The sequence below is a fragment of the Argopecten irradians genome, chromosome 7, assembly GCF_041381155.1.
Source record: "Argopecten irradians isolate NY chromosome 7, Ai_NY, whole genome shotgun sequence".
Lineage (NCBI taxonomy): Eukaryota > Metazoa > Mollusca > Bivalvia > Pectinida > Pectinidae > Argopecten > Argopecten irradians.
Genome location: NC_091140.1, coordinates 11,494,978 through 11,515,607, shown reverse-complemented (window position 1 = coordinate 11,515,607; position 20,630 = coordinate 11,494,978). Strand labels below are relative to the sequence as shown.

Genomic DNA, 20,630 nt, shown 5'->3' with positions numbered 1-20,630 from the left:
CTCACCATTCATTACATTACATTACAACACCTCACCATTCATTACATTACATTACAACTCCTCACCATTCATTACATTACATTACAACACCTTACCATTCATTACATTACAATATAACACCTCACCATTCATTACATTACATTACAACACCTCACCATTCATTACATTACAATATAACACCTTACCATTCATTACATTACATTACAACACCTCACCATTCATTACATTACAATATAACACCTCACCATTATACACCTCACCATTCATTACATTACATTACAACACCTCACCATTCATTACATTACATTACAACAACACCTCACCATTCATTACATTACATTACAACACCTCACCATTCATTACATTACATTACAACACCTCACCATTCATTACATTACAATACAACACCTCACCATTCATTACATTACAATACAACACCTCACCATTCATTACATTACAATACAACACCTCACCATTCATTACATTACATTACATTACATTACAACACCTCACCATTCATTACATTACATTACAACACCTCACCATTCATTACATTACATTACAACACCTCAACATTCATTACATTACATTACATTACATTACAACACCTCACCATTCATTACATTACAATATAACACCTGACGATTCATTACATTACAATATAACACCTCACCATTCATTACATCACAATAAAACACCTCACCATTCATTACATTACATTACATTACATTACAACACATCACCATTCATTACATTACATTACAACACCTCACCATTCATTACATTACATTACAACACCTCAACATTCATTACATTACATTACATTACAACACCTCACCATTCATTACATTACAATATAACACCTGACGATTCATTACATTACAATAAAACACCTCACCATTCATTACATTACAATAAAACACCTTCACCATTCATTACATTACATTACATTACAATACAGCACCTCACCATTCATTACATTACATTACATTACAATACACACCTCACCATTACATTACATTACAATACAACACCTCACCATTCATTACATTACATTACAATACAACACCTCACCATTCATTACATTACATTACAATACAACACCTCACCATTCATTACATTACATTACAATACAACACCTCACCATTCATTTACATTACATTACAATACAACACCTCACCATTCATTACATTACAATAAAACACCTCACCATTCATTACATTACAATACAACACCTCACCATTCATTACATTACAATATAACACCTCACCATACATTACATTACAATACAACACCTCACCATTCATTATCATTACAATATAACACCTCACCATTCATTACATTACATTACAATATAACACCTCACCATCATTACATTACATTACAATAAACACCTCACCATTCATTCATTACATTACAATACAACACCTCACCATTCATTACATTACATAAACACCTCACCATTCATTACATTACAATATAACACCTCACCATTCATTACATTACATTACAATACAACACCTCACCATTCATTACATTACATTACAATACAACACCTCACCATTCATTACATTACAATACAACACCTCACCATTCATTACATTACAATACAACACCTCACCATTCATTACATTACAATATAACACCTCACCATTCATTACATTACAATACAACACCTCACCATTCATTACATTACATTACATTACAATACAACACCTCACCATTCATTACATTACAATATAACACCTCACCATTCATTACATTACAATACAACATCTCACCATTTATTACATTACATTACAATACAACACCTCACCATTCATTACATTACAATATAACACCTCACCATTCATTACATTACATTACAATATAACACCTCACCATTCATTACATTACATTACATTACAACACCTCACCATTCATTACATTACATTACAATATAACACCTCACCATTCATTACATTACAATACAACACCTCACCATTCATTACATTACATAATACATACACCTCACCATTCACCATTACATTACATTACAATATAACACCTCACCATTCATTACATTACAATACAACACCTCACCATTCATTACATTACATTACAATAAACACCTCACATTCATTACATTACATTACATTACAATATACACCTCACTTCATTACATTACAATAAACACCTCACCATTCATTACATTACAATACAACACCTCACCATTCATTACATTACATTACAATATAACACCTCACCATTCCTTACATTACATTACAAATAACACCTCACCATTCATTACATTACAATAAAACACCTCACCATTCATTACATTACAATAAAACATAAAACCTCACCATTCATTACATTACAATAAAACACCTCACCATTCATTACATTACAATAAACACCTCACTATTCATTACATTACAATACAACACCTCACCATTCATTACATTACAATATAACACCTTACCATTCATTACATTACAATAAAACACCTCATCATTCATTACATTACATTACAACACCTCACCATTCATTACATAACATTACAAACACCTCACCATTCATTACATTACATTACATTACATTACAACACCTCACCATTCATTACATAACATTACAACACCTCACCATTCATTACATTACATTACATTACAATACAACACCTCACCATTCATTCCATTACAATACAACACCTCACCATTCATTACATTACATTACAACACCTCACCATTCATTACATTACAATATAACACCTTACCATTCATTACATTACAATACAACACCTCACCATTCATTACATTACAATATAACACCTCACCATTCATTACATTACATTACAACACCTCACCATTCATTACATTACATTACAATAAACACCTCACCATTCATTACATTACAATATAACACCTCACCATTCATTACATTACATTACAACACCTTACCATTCATTACATTACAATAAAACACCTCACCATTCATTACATTACATTACAACACCTCACCATTCATTACATTTCATTACAACACCTCACCATTCATTACATTACATACCTCACCATTCATTACATTACATTACAACACCCTCACCATTCATTACATTACATTACAACACCTCACCATTCATTACATTACAATAAAACACCTCACCATTCATAAAATTACAATAAAACACCTCACCATTCATTACATTACAATACAACACCTCACCATTCATTACATTACAATAAAACACCTCACCATTCATTACATTACAATACAACACCTCACCATTCATTACATTACAATATAACACCTCACCATTCATTTACAATAAAACACCTCACCATTCATTACATTACAATATAACACCTCACCATTCATAACATTACAATATGACACCTCACCATTCATTACATTACAATAAAACACCTCACCATTCATTACATTACAATATAACACCTCACCATTCATTACATTACAATATAACACCTCACCATTCATTACATTACAATATAACACCTCACCATTCATTACATTACATTACAACACCTCAACATTCATTACATTACATTACATTACATTACAACACCTCACCATTCATTACATTACAATATAACACCTCACCATTCATTACATTACATTACATTACAATAAAACACCTCACCATTCATTACATTACAATATAACACCTCACCATTCATTACATTACAATACAACACCTCACCATTCATTACATTACATTACATTACAATATAACACCTCACCATTCATTACATTACAATAAAACACCTCACCATTCATTACATTACAATAAAACACCTCACCATTCATTACATTACAATATAACACCTCACCATTCATTACATTACAATATAACACCTCACCATTCATTACATTACATTACATTACAATATAACACCTCACCATTCATTACATTACAATAAAACACCTCACCATTCATTACATTACAATACAACACCTCACCATTCATTACATTACAATATAACACCTCAACATTCATTACATTACAATAAAACACCTCAACATTCATTACATTACAATATAACACCTCACCATTCATTACATTACAATACAACACCTTACCATTCATTACATTACAATAAAACACCTCACCATTCATTACATTACATTACATTACATTACAATAAAACACCTCACCATTCATTACATTACATTACATTACAACACCTCACCATTCATTACATTACATTACAATATAACACCTCACCATTCATTACATTACAATATAACACCTTACCATTCATTACATTACATTACAACACCTTACCATTCATTACATTACAATAAAACACCTCAACATTCATTACATTACAATACAACACCTCACCATTCATTACATTACAATAAAACACCTTACCATTCATTACATTACATTACATTACAACACCTCACCATTCATTACATTACATTACAATATAACACCTCACCATTCATTACATTACATTACATTACAATACAACACCTCACCATTCATTACATTACATTACATTACAATATAACACCTCACCATTCATTACATTACAATAAAACACCTCACCATTCATTACATTACAATATAACACCTTACCATTCATTACATTACATTACAACACCTTACCATTCATTACATTACAATAAAACACCTCAACATTCATTACATTACAATACAACACCTCACCATTCATTACATTACAATACAACACCTCACCATTCATTACATTACAATAAAACACCTTACCATTCATTACATTACATTACATTACAACACCTCACCATTCATTACATTACATTACAATAAAACACCTCACCATTCATTACATTACATTACATTACAACACCTCACCATTCATTACATTACATTACAATATAACACCTCACCATTCATTACATTACAATATAACACCTTACCATTCATTACATTACAATAAAACACCTCACCATTCATTACATTACATTACATTACAACACCTCACCATTCATTACATTACATTACAATATAACACCTCACCATTCATTACATTACAATACAACACCTTACCATTCCATTACATTACAATACCACCTTACCATTCATTACATTACAATAAAACACCTCACCATTCATTACATTACATTACATTACAATAAAACACCTCACCATTCATTACATTACATTACATTACAACACCTCACCATTCATTACATTACATTACATTACAACACCTCAACATTTATTACATTACATTACAATATAACACCTCACCATTCATTACATTACAATATAACACCTTACCATTCATTACATTACAATATAACACCTCACCATTCATTACATTACAATATAACACCTCACCATTCATTACATTACAATATAACACCTTACCATTCATTACATTACAATAAAACACCTCACCATTCATTACATTACAATATAACACCTCACCATTCATTACATTACATTACAACACCTCACCATTCATTACATTACATTACATTACATTACAACACCTCACCATTCATTACATTACAATAAAACACCTCACCATTCATTACATTACATTATAACACCTTACCATTCATTACATTACAATACAACACCTCACCATTCATTACATTACATTACATTACAATATAACACCTCACCATTCATTACATTACATTACATTACATTACAACACCTCACCATTCATTACATTACAATAAAACACCTCACCATTCATTACATTACATTATAACACCTTACCATTCATTACATTACATTACAACACCTCAACATTCATTACATTACAATATATAACACCTATTGATTTTAGAATTATCATCATATTAAAAATTGGGGAGTTGGAGGGGGAGAGGAGACTACTCAGGGTTTAAACCATGTTATACTGGATTCAGGTTGTCTGTTATCTGTCTGTCTAGTTGCAGACACTTTGAACTTCTCTTTCTAAACTAGAGGAAGGAGTTCAGCAAATCTTCATGGCAATAAGCCTAATATAAACTTTATTTATGTTGTTCTATATTATATATTACAAGAAAAAGGATTTACAATATATTTAATTCAGATACAGTATAGGACATGATGATAACACCAGAAATAGGACCTAATCAACTGAAATAACTTGGTGTATTAGAATCGTGATTATCCAGACTAGGTTGAGGACCTAATCAACTGAAATAACTTGGTGTATTAGAATCGTGATTATCCAGACTAGGTTGAGGACCTAATCAACTGAAATAACTTGGTGTATTAGAATCGTGATTATCCAGACTAGGTTGAGGACCTAATCAACTGAAATAACTTGGTGTATTAGAATCGTGATTATCCAGACTAGGTTGAGGACCTAATCAACTGAAATAACTTGGTGTATTAGAATCGTGATTATCTAGACTAGGTTGAGGACCTAATCAACTGAAATAACTTGGTGTATTAGAATCGTGATTATCCAGACTAGGTTGAGGACCTAATCAACTGAAATAACTTGGTGTATTAGAATCGTGATTATCCAGACTAGGTTGAGGACCTAATCAACTGAAATAACTTGGTGTATTAGAATCGTGATTATCCAGACTAGGTTGAGGACCTAATCAACTGAAATAACTTGGTGTATTAGAATCGTGATTATCCAGACTAGGTTGAGGACCTAATCAACTGAAATAACTTGGTGTATTAGAATCGTGATTATCCAGACTAGGTTGAGGACGTAATCAACTGAAATAACTTGGTGTATTAGAATCGTGATTATCCAGACTAGGTTGAGGACGTAATCAACTGAAATAACTTGGTGTATTAGAATCGTGATTATCCAGACTAGGTTGAGGACGTAATCAACTGAAATAACTTGGTGTATTGGAATCCTGATTATCTAGAATTGGTTGAGGACGTAATCAACTGAAATAACTTGGTGTATTGGAATCCTGATTATCTAGAATTGGTTGAGGACGTAATCAACTGAAATAACTTGGTGTATTGGAATCCTGATTATCTAGAATTGGTTGAGGACCTAATCAACTGAAATAACTTGGTGTATTAGAATCGTGATTATCTAGAATTGGTTGAGGACCTAATCAACTGAAATAACTTGGTGTATTGGAATCCCGATTATCTAGAATTGGTTGAGGACGTAATCAACTGAAATAACTTGGTGTATTGGAATCCTGATTATCTAGAATTGGTTGAGGACGTAATCAACTGAAATAACTTGGTGTATTGGAAATCCTGATTATCTAGAATTGGTTGAGGACGTAATCAACTGAAATAACTTGGTGTATTGGAATCCTGATTATCTAGAATTGGTTGAGGACGTAATCAACTGAAATAACTTGGTGTATTGGAATCCTGATTATCTAGAATTGGTTGAGGACCTAATCAACTGAAATAACTTGGTGTATTAGAATCGTGATTATCTAGAATTGGTTGAGGACCTAATCAACTGAAATAACTTGGTGTATTAGAATCGTGATTATCTAGAATTGGTTGAGGACCTTATCAACTGAAATAACTTGGTGTATTAGAATCGTTATTATCTAGACTAGGTTGAGGACCTAATCAACTGAAATAACTTGGTGTATTGGAATCCTGATTATCTAGAATTGGTTGAGGACCTAATCAACTGAAATAACTTGGTGTATTAGAATCGTGATTATCTAGAATTGGTTGAGGACCTAATCAACTGAAATAACTTGGTGTATTAGAATCCTGATTATCTAGAATTGGTTGAGGACCTAATCAACTGAAATAACTTGGTGTATTAGAATCGTGATTATCTAGAATTGGTTGAGGACCTAATCAACTGAAATAACTTGGTGTATTAGAATCGTTATTATCTAGACTAGGTTGAGGACCTAATCAACTGAAATAACTTGGTGTATTGGAATCCTGATTATCTAGAATTGGTTGAGGACCTAATCAACTGAAATAACTTGGTGTATTAGAATCGTGATTATCTAGAATTGGTTGAGGACCTAATCAACTGAAATAACTTGGTGTATTAGAATCGTGATTATCTAGAATTGGTTGAGGACCTAATCAACTGAAATAACTTGGTGTATTAGAATCGTGATTATCTAGACTTGGTTGAGGACCTAATCAACTGAAATAACTTGGTGTATTGGAATCCTGATTATCTAGAATTGGTTGAGGACCTAATCAACTGAAATAACTTGGTGTATTAGAATCGTGATTATCTAGACTTGGTTGAGGACCTAATCAACTGAAATAACTTGGTGTATTAGAATCGTGATTATCTAGACTTGGTTGAGGACCTAATCAACTGAAATAACTTGGTGTATTAGAATCGTGATTATCTAGACTTGGTTGAGGACCTAATCAACTGAAATAACTTGGTGTATTAGAATCGTGATTATCTAGACTTGGTTGAGGACGTAATCAACTGAAATAACTTGGTGTATTAGAATCGTGATTATCTAGAATTGGTTGAGGACCTAATCAACTGAAATAACTTGGTGTATTAGAATCGTGATTATCTAGACTTGGTTGAGGACCTAATCAACTGAAATAACTTGGTGTATTAGAATCGTGATTATCTAGAATTGGTTGAGGACCTAATCAACTGAAATAACTTGGTGTATTAGAATCGTGATTATCTAGACTTGGTTGAGGACCTAATCAACTGAAATAACTTGGTGTATTAGAATTGTGATTATCTAGACTTGGTTGAGGACCTAATCAACTGAAATAACTTGGTGTATTAGAATCCTGATTATCCAGACTAGGTTGAGGACCTATCAACTGAAATAACTTGGTGTACTAGAATCGTGATTATCTAGAATTGGTTGAGGACCTAATCAACTGAAATAACTTGGTGTATTAGAATCCTGATTATCCAGACTAGGTTGAGGACCTAATCAACTGAAATAACTTGGTGTATTAGAATCCTGATTATCCAGACTAGGTTGAGGACCTAATCAACTGAAATAACTTGGTGTATTAGAATCGTGATTATCTAGACTTGGTTGAGGACCTAATCAACTGAAATAACTTGGTGTATTAGAATCGTGATTATCCAGACTAGGTTGAGGACCTAATCAACTGAAATAACTTGGTGTATTAGAATCATGATTATCCAGACTAGGTTGAGGACCTAATCAACTGAAATAACTTGGTGTATTAGAATCCTGATTATCTAGACTTGGTTGAGGACCTAATCAACTGAAATAACTTGGTGTATTAGAATCGTGATTATCCAGACTAGGTTGAGGACCTAATTAACTTAAATGACTTGGTGTATTAGAATCCTGATTATCCAGACTAGGTTGAGGACCTAATCAACTGAAATAACTTGGTGTATTAGAATCCTGATTATCCAGACTAGGTTGAGGACCTAATCAACTGAAATAACTTGGTGTATTAGAATCGTAATTATCCAGACTAGGTTGAGGACCTAATCAACTGAAATAACTTGGTGTATTAGAATCCTGATTATCCAGACTAGGTTGAGGACCTAATCAACTGAAATAACTTGGTGTATTAGAATCGTGATTATCCAGACTAGGTTGAGGACCTAATCAACTGAAATAACTTGGTGTATTAGAATCCTGATTATCCAGAATTGGTTGAGGACCTAATCAACTGAAATAACTTGGTGTATTAGAATCCTGATTATCCAGACTAGGTTGAGGACCTAATCAACTGAAATAACTTTGTGTATTAGAATCGTAATTATCCAGACTAGGTTGAGGACCTAATCAACTGAAATAACTTGGTGTATTGGAATCCTGATTATCTAGAATTGGTTGAGGACCTAATCAACTGAAATAACTTGGTGTATTAGAATCCTGATTATCCAGACTAGGTTGAGGACCTAATCAACTGAAATAACTTGGTGTATTAGAATCGTGATTATCCAGACTAGGTTGAGGACCTAATTAACTTAAATGACTTGGTGTATTAGAATCATGATTATCCAGACCTGGTTGATGACCTAATCAACTGAAATAACTTGGTGTATTAGAATCCTGATTATCCAGACTATGTTGAGGACCTAATCAACTGAAATAACTTGGTGTATTAGAATCGTAATTATCCAGACTAGGTTGAGGACCTAATCAACTGAAATAACTTGGTGTATTAGAATCGTAATTATCCAGACTAGGTTGAGGACCTAATCAACTGAAATAACTTGGTGTATTAGAATCCTGATTATCCTGTGTCAGTTAGACCCTTACCATTGTGAAATACTCCCTAGCTGTGTCAGTAGACAGTTGTGGATCTTACCATTGTGACATACTCCCTAGCTGTGTCAGTAGACTAATCTTACCATTGTGAAATACTCCCTAGCTGTGTCAGTAGACAGTTAGTATCTTACCATTGTGACATATACTCCCTAGCTGTGTCAGTAGACAGTTAGTATCTTACCATTGTGACATACTCCCTAGCTGTGTCAGTAGACAGTAGTATCTTACCATTGTGACATACTCCCTAGCTGTGTCAGTAGACAGTATTAGTATCTTACCATTGTGACATACTCCCTAGCTGTGTCAGTAGACAGTTAGTATCTTACCATTGTGACATACTCCCTAGCTGTGTCAGTAGACAGTTAGTATCTTACCATTGTGACATACTCCCTAGCTGTGTCAGTAGACAGTTAGTATCTTACCATTGTGACATACTCCCTAGCTGTGTCAGTAGACAGTTAGTATCTTACCATTGTGACATACTCCCTAGCTGTGTCAGTAGACAGTTAGTATCTTACCATTGTGACATACTCCCTAGCTGTGTCAGTAGACAGTTAGTATCTTACCATTGTGACATACTCCCTAGCTGTGTCAGTAGACAGTTAGTATCTTACCATTGTGACATACTCCCTAGCTGTGTCAGTAGACAGTATTAGTATCTTACCATTGTGACATACTCCCTAGCTGTGTCAGTAGACAGTTTAGTATCTTACCATTGTGACATACTCCTATCTGTGTCAGTAGACAGTTAGTATCTTACCATTGTGACATACTCCCTAGCTGTGTCAGTAGACAGTTAGTATCTTACATTGTGACATACTCCCTAGCTGTGTCAGTAACAGTTAGTATCTTACCATACTCCCTAGCTGTGTCAGTAGACAGTTAGTATCTTACCATTGTGACATACTCCCTAGCTGTCAGTAGACTGTATCCGTAATCTCCTAGTGTCAGTAGACAGTTAGTATCTTACCATTGTGACATACTCCCTAGCTGTGTCAGTAGACAGTTAGTATCTTACGATTGTGACATACTCCCTAGCTGTGTCAGTAGACAGTTAGTATCTTACCATAGTGACATACTCCCTAGCTGTGTCAGTAGACAGTTTAGTATCTTACCATTGTGACATACTCCCTAGCTGTGTCAGTAGACAGTTAGTATCTTACCATTGTGACATACTCCCTAGCTGTGTCAGTAGACAGTTAGTATCTTACCATTGTGACATACTCCCTAGCTGTGTCAGTAGACAGTTAGTATCTTACCATTGTGACATACTCCCTAGCTGTGTCAGTAGACAGTTAGTATCTTACCATTGTGACATACTCCCTAGCTGTGTCAGTAGACAGTTAGTATCTTACCATTGTGACATACTCCCTAGCTGTGTCAGTAGACAGTTAGTATCTTACCATTGTGACATACTCCCTAGCTGTGTCAGTAGACAGTTAGTATCTTACCATTGTGACATACTCCCTAGCTGTGTCAGTAGACAGTTAGTATCTTACCATTGTGACATACTCCCTAGCTGTGTCAGTAGACAGTTAGTATCTTACCATTGTGACATACTCCCTAGCTGTGTCAGTAGACAGTTAGTATCTTACCATTGTGACATACTCCCTAGCTGTGTCAGTAGACAGTTAGTATCTTACCATTGTGACATACTCCCTAGCTGTGTCAGTAGACAGTTAGTATCTTACCATTGTGACATACTCCCTAGCTGTGTCAGTAGACAGTTAGTATCTTACCATTGTGACATACTCCCTAGCTGTGTCAGTAGACAGTTAGTATCTTACCATTGTGACATACTCCCTAGCTGTGTCAGTAGACAGTTAGTATCTTACCATTGTGACATACTCCCTAGCTGTGTCAGTAGACAGTTAGTATCTTACCATTGTGACATACTCCCTAGCTGTGTCAGTAGACAGTTAGTATCTTACCATTGTGACATACTCCCTAGCTGTGTCAGTAGACAGTTAGTATCTTACCATTGTGACATACTCCCTAGCTGTGTCAGTAGACAGTTAGTATCTTACCATTGTGACATACTCCCTAGCTGTGTCAGTAGACAGTTAGTATCTTACCATTGTGACATACTCCCTAGCTGTGTCAGTAGACAGTTAGTATCTTACCATTGTGACATACTCCCTAGCTGTGTCAGTAGACAGTTAGTATCTTACCATTGTGACATACTCCCTAGCTGTGTCAGTAGACAGTTGGTATCTTACCATTGTGACATACTCCCTAGCTGTGTCAGTAGACAGTTAGTATCTTACCATTGTGACATACTCCCTAGCTGTGTCAGTAGACAGTTAGTATCTTACCATTGTGACATACTCCCTAGCTGTGTCAGTAGACAGTTAGTATCTTACCATTGTGACATACTCCCTAGCTGTGTCAGTAGACAGTTAGTATCTTACCATTGTGACATACTCCTAGCTGTGTCAGTAGACAGTTTAGTATCTTACCATTGTGACATACTCCCTAGCTGTGTCAGTAGACAGTTAGTATCTTACCATTGTGACATACTCCCTAGCTGTGTCAGTAGACAGTTTAGTATCTTACCATTGTGACATACTCCCTAGCTGTGTCAGTAGACAGTTAGTATCTTACCATTGTGACATACTCCCTAGCTGTGTCAGTAGACAGTTAGTATCTTACCATTGTGACATACTCCCTAGCTGTGTCAGTAGACAGTTAGTATCTTACCATTGTGACATACTCCCTAGCTGTGTCAGTAGACAGTTTAGTATCTTACCATTGTGACATACTCCCTAGCTGTGTCAGTAGACAGTTAGTATCTTACCATTGTGACATACTCCCTAGCTGTGTCAGTAGACAGTTATATCTTGTACATACCATGTGTCAGTAGACAGTAGTATCTACCATTGTGAATACTCCCTAGCTGTGTCAGTAGACAGTTAGTATCTTACCATTGTGACATACTCCCTAGCTGTGTCAGTAGACAGTTAGTATCTTACCATTGTGACATACTCCCTAGCTGTGTCAGTAGACAGTTTAGTATCTTACCATTGTGACATACTCCCTAGCTGTGTCAGTAGACAGTTAGTATCTTACCATTGTGACATACTCCCTAGCTGTGTCAGTAGACAGTTAGTATCTTACCATTGTGACATACTCCCTAGCTGTGTCAGTAGACAGTTAGTATCTTACCATTGTGACATACTCCCTAGCTGTGTCAGTAGACAGTTAGTATCTTACCATTGTGACATACTCCCTAGTTGTGTCAGTAGACAGTATTAGTATCTTACCATTGTGACATACTCCCTAGCTGTGTCAGTAGACAGTTAGTATCTTACCATTGTGACATACTCCCTAGCTGTGTCAGTAGACAGTTAGTATCTTACCATTGTGACATACTCCCTAGCTGTGTCAGTAGACAGTTAGTATCTTACCATTGTGACATACTCCCTAGCTGTGTCAGTGTGTCAGTAGACAGTTAGTATCTTACCATTGTGACATACTCCCTAGCTGTGTCAGTAGACAGTTAGTATCTTACCATTGTGACATACTCCCTAGCTGTGTCAGTAGACAGTTAGTATCTTACCATTGTGACATACTCCCTAGCTGTGTCAGTAGACAGTTAGTATCTTACCATTGTGACATACTCCCTAGCTGTGTCAGTAGACAGTTAGTATCTTACCATTGTGACATACTCCCTAGCTGTGTCAGTAGACAGTTAGTATCTTACCATTGTGACATACTCCCTAGCTGTGTCAGTAGACAGTTAGTATCTTACCATTGTGACATACTCCCTAGCTGTGTCAGTAGACAGTTAGTATCTTACCATTGTGACATACTCCCTAGCTGTGTCAGTAGACAGTTAGTATCTTACCATTGTGACATACTCCCTAGCTGTGTCAGTAGACAGTTAGTATCTTACCATTGTGACATACTCCCTAGCTGTGTCAGTAGACAGTATTAGTATCTTACCATTGTGACATACTCCCTAGCTGTGTCAGTAGACAGTTAGTATCTTACCATTGTGACATACTCCCTAGCTGTGTCAGTAGACAGTTAGTATCTTACCATTGTGACATACTCCCTAGCTGTGTCAGTAGACAGTTAGTATCTTACCATTGTGACATACTCCCTAGCTGTGTCAGTAGACAGTTATTAGTATCTTACCATAGTGACATACTCCCTAGCTGTGTCAGTAGACAGTTAGTATCTTACCATTGTGACATACTTCCTAGCTGTGTCAGTAGACAGTTAGTATCTTACCATAGTGACATACTCCCTAGCTGTGTCAGTAGACAGTTAGTATCTTACCATTGTGACATACTCCCTAGCTGTGTCAGTAGACAGTTAGTATCTTACCATTGTGACATACTCCCTAGCTGTGTCAGTAGACAGTTAGTATCTTACCATTGTGACATACTCCCTAGCTGTGTCAGTAGACAGTTAGTATCTTACCATTGTGACATACTCCCTAGCTGTGTCAGTAGACAGTTAGTATCTTACCATTGTGACATACTCCCTAGCTGTGTCAGTAAATTAGTAACGGTACCCTACTGTGCAGTAACAGTTTATCTTACCATTGTGACATACTCCCTAGCTGTGTCAGTAGACAGTTTAGTATCTTACCATTGTGACATACTCCCTAGCTGTGTCAGTAGACAGTTAGTATCTTACCATTGTGACATACTCCCTAGCTGTGTCAGTAGACAGTATTAGTATCTTACCATTGTGACATACTCCCTAGCTGTGTCAGTAGACAGTTCGTATCTTACCATTGTGACATACTCCCTAGCTGTGTCAGTAGACAGTTAGTATCTTACCAGTGTAACATACTCCCTAGCTGTGTCAGTAAACAGTTAGTATCTTACGATTGTGACATACTCCCTAGATGTGTCAGTAGACAGTTAGTATCTTACCATTGTGACATACTCCCTAGCTGTGTCAGTAGACAGTTAGTAGTGTATCTTACCATTGTGACATACTCCCTAGCTGTGTCAGTAGACAGTTAGTAGTGTATCTTACCAGGGTGACATACTCCCTAGCTGTGTCAGTAGACAGTTAGTATTTTACTAGGGTGACATACTTCCATAGGTGAGTAAGTTTAATTTAGGACACTAGTTTTACATTTTAAAACAGGTGTACTTGCTTTGTTTTGTAGAAGGTTGTGTATTTAGCACTCTAATTTGTGACTTTATGACTGTAATTTGTGCTCAAGCCTCATATTTTAATTTATGACTTTACAACTGTATACCGTACTCAGGTATGGAATGGTTACTTGAGTCCACACAGGTAGAACAAGCCTTATTGACAAACCTAATGAGGTTATAGCTGTAGTAAGAATGTATCGATTATCACAAGAATTCAGCCAGGTAACAACTTTAAAGGTAAATGGTATAACAGGTGTATAAGATTTAAACCTGTCAGTGTGTACCGTGTCAAGCTTCACTCAATAAATATCAAGCTGTTTTTATTGCTTGTCAATTTTTATAAACCGATTTAGCATGTACACAGGTGAAGATATGTTATGTGATTTGATTTTAATATCCCATCAAATGACTCCCAATGATATATACTTTAGTATTATCCTGGTACCCTATGAATTATTTAAGGGTTTTATATCCATGTAGGTTTTTACCAATATTTATACATTTCCAGTGGTGCATATATCCAGAGAGAGAGCCATGCTACCTTCATTCTGACTTTGAGATGTTTAATTTAAAACTTCTTTTTGGCCAATTAAACAAAAAACAATCTGTATTTAGTACTTTTTTACTAATTGGTACACAGATTTGATAGATGTGATCAATAGCATTGTGTATGTGATCAGGTATTTAGACTTGTAGATGTCATATTTATTGGATTTGATAGAATCACTTAATCATCTGAGCGATATAGGACTAAAAGGCTTATATCTCCTAGATGTCAAATTATTGAACACATAGTACAGGTCATACAGAATAAACTTGAAATGATTTTCGATTTTGATGAGATATATTTATTAGATTGCTGTCAGAAGTGTAAAGGTGAGAACACAAGTGTTCAGATAAAGACTGTGCCTAATCTGCTGTAAAACTTGTGGTGAAATTGGATTATATCGGTAATGACAGGACCTTGTACAGGTCTGTACAGGAGCTGGAGAGCGGCCAGATTAGTGTAGTATTATTAGGACTGACCATGTAGCTGGTTAGCGTTTATAAAAACAAGTATTCAGAAGTTTGTAGGCACAGAAAGCCTGTCTGTGGGTGTTGTATAATATGTACAGGTGCTGAAATAAAAGCTCTATTGATAGACATACACTACAACGCTGAAAGGCATGTTTCTATAACATGCCTTTAATTTGATTTCGTGAGGTATATATTATATATACCTGACAGGTTACTAGGAATGTACAGCTGATTTATATTGAATTTACAAGTTTAAGTATAATTAAATAACATTGGTTTTTGATAATACTGTACAGTGATCCAGATAATTTTTGTATGGAGGGAATAACTTACTCCTGTTTTTTTCGTGATCGAGTAAATACGAAATAAAGGAGGACAACCAAATTAAATTACTTAAATTAATTAAATTACCATCAGAGAAGTACTCATAGTGGAAGTATTTGCAGTTGTATTATAGCAGAAAACACTTCAAAGTTGTACTTATATACATGATGATAAAGGAAATAAACTGTTTCTAGTTTGTTTAATGTCAATGTTTTTGTAAACTTAATCTTTCAATGATTCAGAAAGATTTCAGAGATGAACCATTAATTTAGTTTCAAGAAAATTCCTTACTCTCGAAAATGGAACACAATTCTATTCATGATATAAAGGGAGTATAAGTAACAAAAATGTACCGTTCCAGAAACTGAGTATTTAGTTATACATTGGGAGCATTTTATAATCACTTAATCTATCTGGAGCTCTGAATATATGTTAAAAAACCGGATAAAATTTAAATCGTATATCAAATAGGATGGAAAAACTTAATAAGCAAATACTTTCTGTGTTTTTAATAATTAAGATGGTATATCATTTACTTAATTATTGTATTAGGATCCAATTTAGATTGGGTACGTCTTCGTGATCACATGTTTAACATCCATAAAGATCAGATCAGATCGATTTACAGTCTTAGTTTGGTGGAAAGGATTAATTCATTTCATATGCAAGAGTGGCTAATGAATATTTCATATCCAATATTTTATGGTGAAAACATTGATTAAAAAGCTAAAAAAAAACAAAACTATTTTACAAGGTAGGTAGTTTATCTTAGTTTCTATATAAATGGGAGCCTTAGCAACTATTACAAATCTGACAAACGAATATCTAATTATCGACTTCATCCTTCCCATGTCACGCAGTTGTGATTATATTTAAAAAAAAAAAAAATAATAAAAAAACAACATTTTTTACTCCATATCAGGTACTATTGTTTGATAATAAACGTAAATGTAATGTGTCTGGTTTATCGTCCATTAGTCAATACTAAGTTTTCACAGTTGGTTTTATTCTACAATGGCTCATTAATTCAGCTGGGTGTAGATTCATTTAATTATTCATAGATAATTAACTGACACCATCTCTGATTGTCAAATGATTAAAATGATAATAGCAGGAAAAGTGATCGACACCTGAGATGGTATTGACTTTAATACAAAATACATGGGGCAAAAGAACAGGTAACAGGTAGATGTTGGTATATGGATTATTATGCATTTAATTTAGAAGAATAACATTCACTGTATGGTTTATAGTAGAATTTACCATGAAAAAATGCAAATGAATTGCTATGCAGTATACAGTTAATGAAGCATGGACTGTTAAGGGCGTATCAGTGATACAAGTATACAGCTACTAATGTCTGTAGCCACGACTGTTTAGAAATATTATTGACCTCGCTAGGCAACTGCTACCCCTTCATGTCCATCAACACTCCAAGTAACTCTTGTTATTGTGGCTCCATGCAAGAAGTTGTTTGGATGCGCTTTTGATGTTGTGTCCGATGCTGAGGCGAGATCGTTAGGCGTACCTGTAGAGGTCTCTGCCATGCATAATTAATTGTTAAGCCATGTGATTAACCGTGGCTGGGTAGTTTATGAATGTGGATGTTATTTAAACTCATGTCTTGTTCCCTATATAAATTATAATCTTGTTTACATTTAATATTTTTTCTGCTTTTTCAGGAGTCTGGTGAAATGGTAGCTGTGAAGAAATTTAAAGACAGCGAAGGTTTGTATTGGTGTAACTTCAGTTAGAGTTTGTTGGATGACTTACTCATATAAAAAGTAGAAAACACAAATTGTATGTCCCTGTAATGACTCGATCCTATTATCTCTCTACTGACAATAAAAAGGCCTGGGTGGGAGACTGAGTGGTGTTTGGGGGTATTGAAAACATCTTGTCCATGAATGCACTCATTGTAAGTGCCCTAGAAATACAAACACATACCTGAAAATATTAATTTACCCTCCAGTAATAGAACAATTAAATGTTATTGTCACATACTGAATGATAGAAACCATTGTGGGAGCGAACATGTCTTTTGAACACCCTGTATGTGTCCCCCTGATCACTCATTACTCTTTGACCATTGACTGGAATTGTGTTTCAGGAAACAAACCTGATGTAGATTTTGATGATTTATATTTTGGTATGTACCAGGAATATCAGCTGACATTGGCTGTATAAAGTAAAGGTTGTCTTTATACTGGGTAATTCCACATCACTGTAAATCTGGTCTTGCATCAAGTTTTAAAGAGTACTGAAATGCATTATAGATTTTTGCAACATCTAATTAAAGAAATCCAATTCTATTGGGGAAAATGCTTACATCTAAGAACATTCAATTTCCTTAAAAAAAGTATCTATGTTTTAAGTTATTTCCACACAGTTTATAACATTAGTATGTTATTGGTTACAGACCAGCTCTTTCATACATACAGGTACTTTCATGATTTTTAGGTTCTTTTTCAGAGAAATATATGTCATCTGACCCTATACATAAAGGCTTTATCTTAGCTGAAAAGAAAACAAGGTCAAGGATAAAAACTGGAATCTAAGTTTATGAAGTTTATACTTGTGTATGAGTAGTTATAAAACTGGACATTTACACTGGAGATTTATAACACAGCTTTATCCCCTTTACACTGTCACTATGTATTATGTACCAGTATAATACAGTGTGTTGGTGTATGCTCTTTGTAGATTATTGTAAGATCCCTAAACAGGCCCTGGACCTTCATGTTCAAGTTTGTAAGATCCCTAAACAGGCCCTGAACCATCATGTTCAAGTTTGTAAGATCCCTAAACAAGCCCTGGACCTTCATGTTCAAGTTTGTAAGATCCCTAAACAGGCCCTGAACCATCATGTTCAAGTTTGTAAGATCCCTAAACAAGCCCTGGACCTTCATGTTCAAGTTTGTAAGATCCCTAAACAGGCCCTGAACCATCATGTTCAAGTTTGTAAGATCCCTAAACAAGCCCTGGACCTTCATGTTCAAGTTTGTAAGATCCCTAAACAGGCCCTGGACCTTCATGTTCAAGTTTGTAAGATCCCTAAACAGGCCCTGAACCATCATGTTCAAGTTTGTAAGATCCCTAAACAGACCATGGACCTTCATGTTCAAGTTTGTAAGATCCCTAAACAGGCCCTGGACCTTCATGTTCAAGTTTGTAAGATCCCTAAACAGGCCCTGGACCCTTCATGTTCAAGTTTGTAAGATCCCTAAACAGGCCTTGGATCTTTATGTTCAAGTTTGTAAGATCCCTAAACAGGCCCTGAACCATCATGTTCAAGTTTGTAAGATCCCTAAACAGGCCCTGGACCTTCATGTTCAAGTTTGTAAGATCCCTAAACAGGCCCTGAACCATCATGTTCAAGTTTGTAAGATCCCTAAACAAGCCCTGGACCTTCATGTTCAAGTTTGTAAGATCCCTAAACAGGCCCTGGACCTTCATGTTCAAGTTTGTAAGATCCCTAAACAGGCCCTGGACCATCATGTTCAAGTTTGTAAGATCCCTAAACAGACCCTGGACCTTCATGTTCAAGTTTGTAAGATCCCTAAACAGGCCCTGGACCTTCATGTTCAAGTTTGTAAGATCCCTAAACAGACCCTGGACCTTCATGTTCAAGTTTGTAAGATCCCTAAACAGGCCCTGGACCTTCATGTTCAAGTTTGTAAGATCCCTAAACAGACCCTGGACCTTCATGTTCAAGTTTGTAAGATCCCTAAACAGGCCCTGGACCTTCATGTTCAAGTTTGTAAGATCCCTAAACAGGCCCTGGACCTTCATGTTCAAGTTTGTAAGATCCCTAAAAAGACCATGGACCTTCATGTTCAAGTTTGTAAGATCCCTAAACAGGCACTGGACCTTCATGTTCAAGTTTGTAAGATCCCTAAACAGACAATGGACCTTCATGTTCAAGTTTGTAAGATCCCTAAACAGGCCCTGGACCTTCATGTTCAAGTTTGTAAGATCCCTAAACAGACCCTGGACCTT

General features: G+C 35.3%; 1 protein-coding gene across 6 annotated transcripts in view; it reads left to right on the top strand.

The window, feature by feature from the left end:
- LOC138327558 (cyclin-dependent kinase-like 5) overlaps positions 1-20,630 on the top strand; it is a 73,877-nt gene that overhangs the window by 10,729 nt on the left and 42,518 nt on the right. For 5 of the 6 annotated variants that reach the window (XM_069273739.1, XM_069273738.1, XM_069273737.1 and 2 more), the window contains exons 4-5: positions 18,314-18,359; positions 18,742-18,780. In XM_069273739.1, the coding sequence (XP_069129840.1) occupies positions 18,314-18,359; positions 18,742-18,780 (85 nt within the window). The remainder of the gene's footprint in view (positions 1-18,313; positions 18,360-18,741; positions 18,781-20,630) is intronic. The other variant, XM_069273736.1, reaches the window with a different exon arrangement.